Here is a 13,224-nt window from a genome sequence, read left to right as displayed (position 1 = left end):
AGAGAGAGAGAGAGAGAGAGAGAGAGAGAGAGAGAGAGAGAGAGAGACCCTGAATCTGATCGATCTTCTTCTTCTATGTTCTTCGTTGTTCTGAATCGCCAATCGCCTCCCTCTTTCTCGCTCTTTTTTTTCTGTTCGCGTGATGAGTAATGAGGACCCGTTTTGTGCTTTAACCCGTTTTGAAATAACCCGTGAACAGTGCCCTTGTTTAACCCGCGAATTTGGTTTTTAGAGCTCAGCCGTTGGATTAGATCCAACGGCTAGGAGGGAGGTCCGCATTTTTGCTTAACTTACGGTAGTCCTTAGGAGAAAACCTCTGTATATATATATATATATATATATATATATATATATATATATATATATATATATATATATATATATACACACACACACACACACACAGAGTCCGGATCTCCTAAGGGATCCCGCACGGTAAGGCTGTGCGGGATCCCTCATTGAATCCCGAGTGTGTGTGTATATGTGTACACACACATACACTCGGGATTCAATGAGGGGTCCCGCACGGTAAGAAATATATATATATATATATATATATATATATATATATATATATATATATATATATCTTCAAGTAAGGACCTTAAAATAAGGACCTTATATGCGGACCTCCCATTTCTCGCCTTTCCCGATCTAATATCGATGATCCGAGCCGCTCAGTGTGATCAGAACGTGATTTTAAGGGTACTCGCGAGAAATTGGCAAAACAAATGACCGGGAAGGGCTTGATTTGAGCAGTTTTTATTTGAACCGTTAGATAAAAAACAAACAAAAACTGCTCGGATAAAGCCCTTCATTGTCTTTTTTTTTGCTAATTTCTCGCGGGTACCCTTAAAATCACATTTTGAACACATTGAGCGGCTTGGATCATCGAAATTCGATCGGAAAAGGGAGGTCCGCATTTTATTAAAATAAGGTAGTCCTTATAAGAAGGGGACTCATATACAGAAATCTTCAAGTAAGGACCTTAAAATAAGGACCTTATATGCGGACCTCCCATTTCTCGCCTTTCTCGATCTGATATCGAGAAAATTTAGGGGCCGGATCCTCCCACACAAAATTTAACACAAAAGTTGACACTCCATCTCAGCCATTAAAATCGAGGGCTGAGATTAAAAATTAAACACCCCCTCTCTCTCCTCTCTCTAACGTCGTTCCTTCTCCTGGTTAAAGAAAATAACATCGTTCTCCCTTCTCCTCAACCCCTCACGCCTGTTCTTTCTCTCTCTCTCTCCCTCACGCCTTTTCATCTTCGTCAAGCCACACTGCCACCGCCGTACGACGACTCCCTCACATAATCAGCCCAAAAGCTCCACTCCAGTACATTCAACAAGTATTCTTAAACATCCGTGTACATAACTCTCTCTCTCTCTCTCTCTCTCTCTGTACATGTACAGTTTATGTGCATAGCACTATAACAGAGATGAATAGTTCCAGCCGAGTAACCCTTTTAATTTCTTTTAAATCTAAACAAGTATCTACCCCCATATCTTTTGTAGACATTGCTTTCTTTCCCCCATATTTCTAGGGTTTCTATCTGAACCTCTTTTGCCAATTTTCCCAGTTTGGGTTGTGGGTTTTACTTAGGGTTTTATTGGGCTACTGGGTATAATGCTGAAAGGGGAAAGAATGGCGAAGAGGTCTTCTTTTGAGATTGGGAGTGTAGTAAGGAATAGGCTATCAGATATAACCAACTTAATTCCACAACCCAAGTCCCCTTTCCCGATAAAAAGCTCTCACGGACCGATTCCTCGGCGAAGGAACACATTAATCATCTTGTCAAGGTATAATCTTATTTGGGTCTTTTCCAAATTTCATGTGGTGGGTTTTCTTGTAATGGTCATATTAGCTTTACTGATGTGTCATGTTTTGGATTTATGAACCAGGAAAATATTGCATTGGCCAAACTTATTGCATACAAGAAGTATGCTTTTGTGGTTTTGGCCTTTTTGTGTTTGAGTACTTACGCTTTTTTCTGCCATTTTGCTCTTGACATTGTAAGTGTTAAGGTCTCCTTATTTTGGTTCAACAGTAAAATTAGTCTTCAGAAAATGCAGATGCAAAAATGGAACCATTGCTTAATTTTTTTCTTTTGAAACTGAATGTGTTCCATCTATCTTTCTGGAGCTTAATTTAGGTAAACATAAGTTTGATGGATTCCGACTGGGAATTCACGTCTGTTTGTATATCCACTATCGTCAGCTCTCCTATGTTGTGCATTCCTCATAACCAAAATTCACTATGCTCATAATAGTTAAAAGCAATACAGCATGAGATCGTGTGCAAGGATGTTGTGATCAAAGCAAAGAATTTGGAATTTATGCCAATTTGGGTCCTGTTTTGAATAGAAAGCATTGTACTCTATTAGTGAACTAGTAAAAAACCCCTTTTTTCGTACATCAGGAGGCTATCTGTAGCATGGAGGAGGGAATCTTGCCTATGGTAGAATTCGAACCGTTGGCCTCACCAAAATTCTGGCCAACTAAGCCAGCCCTATTTAGTTTTTTCATTAATCTCTGTTACTCCTCTTGAAAAGATCTCTAGAGTCCAAAATCAAGGTTATCTGATATGAACTAGTGTCCAATAAATGTCACTGTTAGCTTAATTGACACGAGCCCTAGGTAAATTGAGATAAGACATCTGGGATAAATTCATCCAAATCATGCCCCAAACTTATCCTTTTAAAAGCCACCATATATACCAAGCACATAATTGAATTTTCAACCACTAATATTGAGACACATGACACCAAGTCATCTGTCATATAATCCTTGTCCAGTATAAGCTTGTTGTGGCCGGCCGGACACGCGTCAAGCCTTGAGAGAGATTAGGTTTGAACCCACGTGCCCCACAGACAGGATTCACAGGAAGACATTTCTCTTTTTGTCGGTCATTAAAATTTTCTTTTGTCTTCACTACAATAAGAACATGCTTTCTTCCCTTTTCTCCTTGTATTCTTCTGCTAACAACTCGCAACAAAACTAGTTTATAACAGTCATAGGCAAAGAAAAAATGTCAATGCATCAAGTAAATGGTATGCTAGGATCTCAAGTTTTAATGCTTTTGTGCAGGAGATGACTGTGTTTTTATACAAACTGGATGCACAAATATGTACATACACAATGTGAACTGTGGATCCGGACATGGAATCAACATTGGTGGGCTAGGAAAGGATGCGAGTATGGCATGTGTCTCGAACATTACTGTTCGTGATATCAATATGCATAACACAATGAATGGTGTTAGGATAAAGACATGGTAGGTAAAGATTCCATCTGGAACTCATCTGATTGAAAACGAATTTGAGATAACAGATAAGATTTCATAGTACCAAAAAAGTCTCAAATCTAAGCAACCAATTGTTCACCAATAGAAATCGCTAAAAAGACTCAAGTAAAATTAAGTTTTCAGACGATATGGAGTTTGTACTATATCATAGAAGTTCGCCTAAAAAAGCCATTTTTTTACTAACTCAACCCGATATTCTTACCTAGTTCTAATATACTTTTGCAAGGTGGGTCAGGGTCTGTGCAAGGAGTACTTTTCTCATACATTCAAGTTTTTGAAGTCCAACTCCCCATTGTGATTGACCAATACTATTGTGATAAAAGCTCATGCAAGAACCAATCATCAGTGCAATTGTGTGCTTGAACTAGCTTGAACTAGGCTAGTTCAAGCTTTTGAAATCTTTTTTTTGTGTTGTATCTAACTTTGCAATTGTGTGCTTTGTTAGATTGACTGATGATGTAATAAAATGAGAGTTATAGAGCTTTTGGAGTTGAATTATGTAGCTTCATTTATTCGCGCAATTTATAGTTTGCACAGTTTGTATGTCTCTTATGATTTGTACTTTTGCTCGACAATTGCCTACTTGAATTGTGAATGAATCCAAACATTATTCGTGTTCCCAAGCGAAGATTTGCAAGATTTGCAGCTTCTCTCTTCCCCATCTTTTGGAGTTGAATTATTCTTGTCTCTCTCCACCTTTTTTCCAAAGAACACCATCTCTCCTCCCCTATTTTTTCATATGGTTGAGATCCAACCTAGGCAAACAATTCTACAATTGAACTTGAACAATTCTGTTACATATATAGCAAACGATTTTGTAAAGGTAACCTCTAATTCAAATATGCCAAAAAAAAAAAACTCATGATTCAACAGCATAGTACATAATCCCATGAGTTGAAAAAAAAACTCCAATTCAACTACAAACAAGGGACATACACAACTTTTGGAAGCATAACAGCCCTTCAAAAAAACAATTCAACTTGAACAATCCTGTACGTTAACAACAAAGTCAACTATGCAAACAAAAACATGATTCGGCAAAATAGATCTAGCGTTGGTCCACCCTTACTACACAAAAATAACATCCAAAAGTTCCCAAAAATCGAGTTTTCCATCATTAAATTAAAAAAAGGTACATAAACTCCATGAGCAAATATCCAAAAAGACTCCATGATCATTCAAAGCAATCCTTTGGCATCAAGATGCTTTGCCCTGTACAAAACACAAGGTTACTTTAATTAAGTAAAGATTGTGCATGGAACATAATTAGCGAAAACATCAAGAAGGTTAAGCAAGTTTTCGATTACCATATTCTCATTACATCATCTCTTGGTCACTATCAGACGATTGTGCTTCTGTTTCTAAGGCTGTGGAAGCAAATTACGAGTAAGGAATAAGTAAGGATATTTATGACAAGTAAATAAGAACATTTTACACAAAAAAATTTGTAATTCACTTACCTTTGTTAGCTTTACTCATCGGATTCTCAGGACAAGTTCTCTTATCATGTTCGATCCCTTCGCACAAGTTACACTTTCTTTTCTTCTTGTTTAATCCCAACTCTATACCGCTTTTCAATCTTCCGGAGTGTATAGTAGCATCTTTTCCCTTCACATCTTTTTTCCTACCCTTAGTTTGCGAGATGTTCGGATCCAAAAGCAATATTTGAGTTCGCTCGGTGGAATGTAAATCATCCTTTTCATGGCAAACATTGATTGGAGGAGGCACATAAGATGAAATTTTTAGGAGCTTCTCGGATAGATCATTCATAGCTTCAATGTAAATTTTGTAACTCTCATATGATGGGGCAGCCAAACAAGCCAATTTGGTAGATTCTTGACACATATGACTAAGTCTTAACGCCTCGGATTCTTCTTTCCCATCGTCATGCACCAAACCTTCAGAATCTATTATCCTAAATTTGTTGGCCTTTTGCCTCCATCGTGGAAGAATAAAATGATCCGGTATTGCATCAATGTCAAGTCGGACAAACACTTTCAAAATGTGTCTGCACAATATACCAACAAACTCAAAGTATTGACATTCACACATACCTTCGTAGGTTTGCGAATCCAATGTCACGGTGAACTTTTGAAGTTCATTAACTTTGGACTTCACCACGAACGATTGAAATCCATCGGCATTTGTCATCTCTTCAACTTTGTAATTAAAGGCTTCACTAATTTCATCCTTGAACTTGTTGAAGATGTTTCTAGTATAAACTTTTGCCGCATGCTTCAACAAAAATTCATTGTCCTTCACAATTCGAAACTTATGCTCAGACTTTAAATCTTCATCACTTTCCCTTTTCACAATCCTTTTCAAGGCTTGGTCATACTTGACAACAAATTCTTTAAGATTTGTTGTGGAAGTAACAAAAACATCAAAAAATGAATTGACACCCTCACTACGTCCAGTAGTATTCATACCGGCAAAGAATGTCCCACGATTGTAAACGGGTACCCATGAAGAAGCCATTCATTATGTTCTAACCCATTTTCCTTCATCAATGCCATCCATCTCTCTTCAAAATCCTCTTTCTTATATGTCAACCAAATACATTTTTTCACATCTTTCTTGAATTTTGATTTCTTATAGTACACTTGTGACAACTTCTCAACAAATTTCTTCTTAATGTGCCAAAGGCATAGACGATGACGGGTATTAGAAAAGACTTGGGCAATCGCTCCTTTCATTGCCAAGTCTTGGTCCGTGATGATAGAAGTTGGAGGACGTCCTCCCATAGCTTCAAGCCATGTTTGAAACAACCATATAAATGTTACCTCAGTCTCGTCCTGTAAAAGTGCGCATCCAAACTGTATTGACTGCATGTGGTGGTTTACTCCAGTAAATGGTGCGAAAGGCATATCATATTTGTTGGTTCGATATGTTGTGTCAAATGTGACTACATCCCCAAAATATTGGTACGCCATGCGAGATCGAGAGTCCACCCAAAAAAAATTCACTGCTCTCCCACTTTCATCACATTGAATTGCATAGAAAAATTGTGGATTCTGTGCTTGTTTGTTCTTGAAGTAGGTGAGGACTGATTGTGCATCCCCGCCATCTAGCTCTTTATGCCTCACATTCCTCAAGTGATTGTAGCAGTCTCTATTATCAAAGCCCATGTATTCGCCATAGAAAATTGAAGCAACTTTAGAAACTTCCAAATTTTCTTTTTGAAATACTTTGGTCAAATCCTTAATTGGTTTGGGCATGTATCGATTTGACCTCATTTTCATCCTCTTAGATGGAGTCACTAACTGGTGATTGTGAGTGTCATTGAAAACTGTTACTTTCCACTTGCTACTCCATTTGTCATATCTAATCCGCAAATGGGCCTTGCAATCACATCTAACAGTTGAACGATTTCTAAATCTTTTCTTCGTTCTCACTTCCTCATCTTCCTCTCTCTTATCATCCCCCTCCACGACACCATCGTTCTTTGGCCTGGCACAATATTTGCCTTCTTTTGCGCAAACAAATAGCATACTAGTCACTTCATTTGACCGATTTTGTCCTTTGGATGAAGTTCGAGTACAAATCCAAAAATCATTTTGTCGACCATAATCTTCATAATACTTTCGTGCTTCATCAATTGTCGCAAAAGACATCTCACTTGATGGCAATTCTAACACTTCCACATCGTTATTTGGAGCCTGCAAATCTTCTACTTCGAAATCATCTAAATCAAAATGTTCTTCCATTGCTCACCCTTGACAAGGGACAAACAATTATTATAGTGAAATTTCAGCCCAAAACAAATTATTCAATATACAACACATATAGGGTAAAAACTTAAAAAAATAATTCAAACTAAGACACCCCAGAGGTATACATTATTGCTTTCTATGTAATCCCAATTAACTTTTTGAATGTACTCCCAATAAACTAGATTTTTTTTTGATTCGCTAACTAGATTATTGATAACAATGCAATGTAATCCCAATAAACTATAGCTTATGTCAATAAATTAGATTATTGATTTCTATGCAATGAATCATTGATTGAAAAAACAATGAAAACTCATAAATCACACCGAATCAAACCAATTCATTATATAATAGTGCTAATCAAACCAATGCTTTCTGTGCAGAACTCGTGTTTTTTTTAGGGGTTTAGGATAAATAAGAGTTGGAAACAGGGGAGCTACGTCAAGTAGTCCTAATGTTCGAAAAAATCAATGTGAACGAAGACCGGCATGCATGGCAATGTGTTTGATGCAAAACCCAAAATTGTTTAAACCCCCAACAAAAATCCAAGACCCAATCATTTAAACCCTACGCATAAATCAAATATCTTTACTCGGCTGGAACTATTCATCTCTGTTACAGTGCTATGCACATAAACTGTACATGTACACACAGAGAGAGAGAGAGAGAGAGAGAGAGAGAGAGAGAGATTTATGTACACGGATGTTTAAGAATACCTGTTGAATGTACTGGAGTGGAGCTTTTGGGTTGATTATGCGAGGGAGTCGTCGTACGGCAGTGGCAGTGCGGCTTGACGAAGATGAAAAGGTGTGAGAGAGAGAGAGAGAGAGAGAGAGAGAGAGAGAGAACAGGCGTGAGAGGTTGAGGAGAAGGGAGAACGATGTTATTTTCTTTAACCAGGAAAAGGAACGACGTTAGAGGGAGGAGAGAGAGGGGGTGTTTAAGTTTTAATCTTAGCCCTCGATTTTAATGGCTGAGATGGAGTGTCAACTTTTGTGTTAAATTTTGTGTGGGAGGATCCGGCCCCATATATATATATATATATATATATATATATATATATATTAGTTCCCTTCTTATAAGGACCACCTCATTTTAATAAAATGCGGACCTCCCTTTCCCGATCGAATTTCGATGATCTGAGCCGCTCAATGTGTTCAGAATGTAATTTTAAGGGTACCTGCGAGGAATCAGCAAAAAAAAAGACCAGAAAGTGCTTCATCCAAACAGTTTTTGTTTGTTTTTTATTGAACGGTTCAAATAAAAACTGCTCAAATCAAGCCCTTCCCGGTCATTTTTTTTGCCGATTTCTCGCGGGTATCCTTAAAATCACGTTCTGAACATATTGAGCGGCTTGAACATCGAAATCCTATCGGGAAAGGTGTGAAATAGGGAGATCCACATATAAGGTCCTCATTTTAAGGTCCTTACTTGAAGATTTATATATATATATATATATATATATATATATATATATATATATATATATATATATATGATGGTCCAATTAGACTCTGATAAGCTGCCTTCACCTATTTGACCTGTTCAAAAAAAGCATTTACCGATTTGATCTGGTCCTTTTTGTTTGACGTAATTCATACTAGTAAACTTATATATATATATATATATATATATATATATATATATATATATATATATATATATATATATATATTATAGGAACAGTTTAGAGGACACCTAAAAAAAATCTAAACATCTCAACCTCATATGAAAAGATGCAATGAGTATATATAGACATTTATGAAAAACTGTTTGGATCAAGTACTTTCAGGTCATATTTTGAATTGATTTATTGCGGATAAGAAAGAACCGAAGCCGTGTATGTTCTACCTTGACGGCGCCATGAACCCAACAGGAAGAGGAATTAGGGCAGTCTTGGTATCGCCCCTATCGAATAAGGGCATACGTAGAAATTGATTATTTCCCCACCGGAACTATTACCTTTATTCTCCATCTTTTATTATCTTGAGAGCGTACCAACAAAGATCTTGTCGCTCTCTTCACTTCCCCCTTGGGAAGATCAGCAGATCGGAAAAGTCTAAGCTGTATGATGCTCTTTATCCTCTTAAAAACACGTTTTAAGCATATTGAACGGTTCAGATCATCAAAATTTGATCTAAAACTTTGTGGTGTTTTTATAGGAGTCCCTAGAACCGTCCTGATATATATACTCGGAACCGTCCGGATATATATACACACACACATACACACACATATGTATATATATATGTGTGTGTGTGTGTGTGTGTGTGTGTGTGTGACCGGGAAGGGTTTAATCTGAGCAATTTTTAGCTCAGATTTGATGAATTGTTCAATATAAAACTATGCAAAACAAGCATTTGCCTGTCATATTTTTTGCTAATTTCTCGCGGGCACCCTTAAAATTACGTTCTGAACACATTAAGTAGCTCAGAACATCAAAATTTGATTGGAAACTATGAGATTAAGATTTGGGAGGGGGGTTTAGAGGTTCTTTTGAACCGCCCCCCTCCCAAATCTTAATCTCATAGTTTCTGATCAAATTTTGATGATTCGAGCCGCTCAATGTGTTCAGAACATGATTTTAAGGGAGCCCGCGAAAAATTGGCAAAAAAAATATTTGGGAATGGCTTGATTTGAGCTGTTTTTTATTGAACCGTTTAGTAAAATTCAATAAAAAACTGTTCGGATGAAGCCCTTTCCGATCATTTTTTTTAGCTGATTTCTCGCGGATACCCTTAAAGTCACGTTCTATTTACATTAGGGGGCTCAAATCATCAAAATTTGATTTGAAACTTTGGGGGGTTTTCTTACGGGTCCCCGGAACCGCCCCGTATGTGTATACGGGGCAGTTCCGAGGACCCCTAAAAAAACCCCCCAAAGTTTTCGATCAAATTTATTGGACGGCGGCAAGAAAGGGAACGAGAGAGAGAGAGAGAGAGAGAGAGAGAGAGAGAGAGAGAGAGAGAAGGCGGGGGGGGGGGAAACGCTCCAGATCTAGAAATATTTATAGGGTTTCTCTTTTTATGAGTGGTTTTATAGGATGGGTATTTTTGTCATATGAATTATTTTATTAGGCTAGTAGACTAGAGGGCTTAGGAACTAAAGAAGTGGACTAGTAGGGTTAGAAACATGTTAGAGTGAACCTCCCAAAAATTCTCCCAAAAATAAAACTATAAAACGAACTATAGCAACTTGCTTATTAATTACTAGACGTGGGATGACGTGATGCACATGTATATTTAGATTCGTTCAAAGTAGGTTGACCTTCTAATAAGGTATCAGAGGATATGCTATATAGCTATGGTTGACATTCTAAGAAGGTATCAAGAGATACGCTATACAACTACACTGATAAGCATGGAGGTTATAAGTGCAAGATCTGATAGTGTAGGGAGACAAAGTGTAATTCTTTTGTAATTCTGTTTTCCAGCTAAGTTTGTTAGGCTGAGAATGGGAGTGGTGGGGGGTTATATCTGCTGTATCACGTAAGTAGAAGGTGTGCGAAATCAGTTGCTTCTGTTCTCTCTCTCTCTCTTCTGTAATTCTCCTATTCCTTTCTCAATTTCTTTTCCTGTAATTTCCTCTCTGAAATAGCAATAAAACTCCATTCTTGAATACTATACTTAGCCGAGACCTATCAGTGGTATCAGAGCCCGTCTCCTCCGACTGTGGGTAGGCTTTCCAATGGCAGACCATACCAGATCTCAAGAACTCAAACGATTGGATGAGACAATCAAGAAATTGTTAGACGCAACTACTGATTCCATTCGTCTACTCACGGAAACCAACGAGAAACACGCAGCAACTATGAATCATCTCATAGACTCCAACAACAAAACCGCGGAAACAATGGAGGGGATCAAAGAATTGGTTACGATGTTGAGCCTCAAGTATACTCAGATCGCGGAAAAGGTACTAGTTCATCCCTAGAATCCTCCATTATTATCCAACCCCCATGTCTAGAATCAATTTCCCCATCAGACCTATGGGATCTTTAGGCCCTTCCAACCCAAATTAGAGTTTCCAAAATTTTTTGGTAATGAACCTGAAGCTTGGTTGTATAAATGCGAGAAATTCTTGACTTCAACGCCATAGATGAAACACTGAAGATACGACTAGCCTCATTACATTTGGATGACAAAGCAATACATTGGTTCCGATGGTTTGAAAAATCGCATACCTTACAGACCTGGGGGGAATTTTCTAAGGCCTTGTCACTTAGATTTGGGGAAACTGTTTATGAAGATGCTGTAGGGCAATTAACCAAATTGAAGCAGTGGGAATCTGTGAAACTGTTTCAAGAAAAGTTTGAAGAACTAGCCAATAAGACCTCTGGACTATCAGAAGAATTTTTCATCAGTTGTTTTGTAAGTGGTTTAAAAGAAGAAATTAGGGGTGGCAAACAAATGTTTAGGCCAAAATCCATATCTGAAGCAATGGGTCTAGCAAGATTACAGGAGGATACTTTTGAAGCTTTGAATAAGAAGAATAGGGTTATAACAAAGCCATACATACCACCCTTCACACCAGCACCAAGAATCACTGAAACAAGCCCCAAGATGCCAGAAACAGGAACATCAATTCGAAAAATGACTCAGCGAGATTTCGATGACAGAAGGGCTAAAGGGTTATGTTTTTGCTGTGATGAGAAATACTTCAGAGGGCATGTGTGCAAGAAAAAGAAAATATTCATGTTGGAGGCAGAAGAGGAGGAAGAGATCTTTAAGGATACACAACAAGAGTTGCTCCAAGGGGATAATCAAGAAGAATTCCAGATTTCCCTACATGCCTTATCTGGTATTCAGTCGTACAAGACCATGAGGATTATTGGTCAAATAAAGAAAAAACTGCTGCACATACTGATTGATTCTGGTAGCAGACATAATTTCTTGGACCCAACAATAGCCAAAACAACAGGAGTGGAATTACAGAGCACCAATCCTTTAACTGTAGTTGTGGCAGATCGTACTAAAATTTTTAGTAAAGCAATGGTGAAAGATTTCAAATGGACTATGCAAGGAGTGGAATTCACTATTGACATGAGGCTGTTACCTTTGGGAGGATGTGATATGGTATTAGGGGTGCAATGGTTGTCCACACAACTTGAAGATGGATTTCACTGTTTTGGGGGCAAAACATACGTTAAAAGGGGGAGAAGTACCAGCAGTTTAGTTGGTAGATGCTAAGGCCATGGAACAGTTACTTAGAAGAAATCCACAGGGTGTTATGGCATAAATGTGTAGCATTCAAGCTGAGTCATCAGAACAATTACAAGTAAATCCTGAAATTTCTATGCTTTTACAAAATTATGAAGATGTTTTTAGTGAACCTAAAAGCCTACCACCTGTCAGAGTTCATGATCACCAAATACCCCTCTTTCCTGGCACACAACCACCCAGTATTAGGCCTTACAGGTATCCTTACATTCAGAAGAATGACATTGAGAAAATAGTAAGGGAAATGATGGAGGCTGAAGTGATAAGGCATAGTTTTTCACCATATTCTTCACCTTTGTTGTTGGTACGAAAAAAAGATAATTCTTGGAGGATGTGCATAGACTACAGGGCATTAAATAAAGAGACTGTAAAAGACAAATACCCCATTCCAATCATCGATGAGTTGTTGGATGAATTGCATGGGGCAAAGTTTTTCTCTAAGTTGGACCTAAGGTCTGGCTACCATCAAATAAGGATGAACCCCAAAGACATAGAAAAAACTGCTTTTAGGACACATGAAGGCCATTATGAGTTTCTAGTCATGCCCTTTGGTTTGACAAATGCACCATCTACATTTCAAAGTTTGATGAATGATGTGTTCAGGCTATTCCTTAGGAAATTTGTACTAGTTTTCTTTGATGATATACTCATTTATAGTAAGAATTGGGCAGACCACTTGCAACACATTTCCATAGTCCTCGCTAAACTAAGGGAACATGAATTGTATGCCAAGATGTCCAAATGTGCTTTTGGACAACAAAGGGTGGAATATTTTGAGACATGTCATTGATGAAAATGGAGTGGCAGCAGATCCTTCCAAGATTCAGAGCATGTGAGCTGGCCTAGACCTCAATCTCTTAAGGCCTTAAGAGGTTTCATTGGTCTCATAGGTTATTACAGGAGATTTATAAGGGATTATGGGAAGATATGCCAACCCTTGAGTGCTTTATTAAAGAAGGATGCTTTTAGATGGAGTGAGGAAG

The 13,224-nt window shown here is 37.9% G+C and overlaps 2 protein-coding genes across 2 annotated transcripts; one reads left to right on the top strand and one right to left on the bottom strand.

Annotated features, from left to right (window-relative positions):
* Nucleotides 1-4,289: 4,289 nt before the first annotated feature.
* On the bottom strand, nucleotides 4,290-5,763 carry LOC131311204 (protein FAR1-RELATED SEQUENCE 7-like). The gene is made up of 2 exons (XM_058338548.1): nucleotides 4,770-5,763; nucleotides 4,290-4,676 (listed from the first exon to the last, which is right to left on the bottom strand). Exons 1-2 carry the CDS (start codon nucleotides 5,734-5,736, stop codon nucleotides 4,627-4,629), a joined length of 1,017 nt encoding a protein of 338 aa, XP_058194531.1. The 5' UTR covers nucleotides 5,737-5,763; the 3' UTR covers nucleotides 4,290-4,626.
* Nucleotides 5,764-10,555: 4,792 nt separating this feature from the next.
* On the top strand, nucleotides 10,556-12,211 carry LOC131309484 (uncharacterized). Its single transcript, XM_058336111.1, has one exon. The coding sequence runs from the start codon at nucleotides 11,090-11,092 to the stop codon at nucleotides 12,209-12,211; it is 1,122 nt and encodes a 373-aa protein (XP_058192094.1). The 5' UTR covers nucleotides 10,556-11,089.
* The last annotated feature ends 1,013 nt before the right edge of the window (nucleotides 12,212-13,224 follow it).

The sequence above is a fragment of the Rhododendron vialii genome, chromosome 12a, assembly GCF_030253575.1.
Source record: "Rhododendron vialii isolate Sample 1 chromosome 12a, ASM3025357v1".
In the NCBI taxonomy this organism is placed as follows: domain Eukaryota; kingdom Viridiplantae; phylum Streptophyta; class Magnoliopsida; order Ericales; family Ericaceae; genus Rhododendron; species Rhododendron vialii.
The sequence above is the reverse complement of the archived record's forward strand: the minus strand, read 5'-3'. Positions and strand labels throughout refer to the sequence as shown.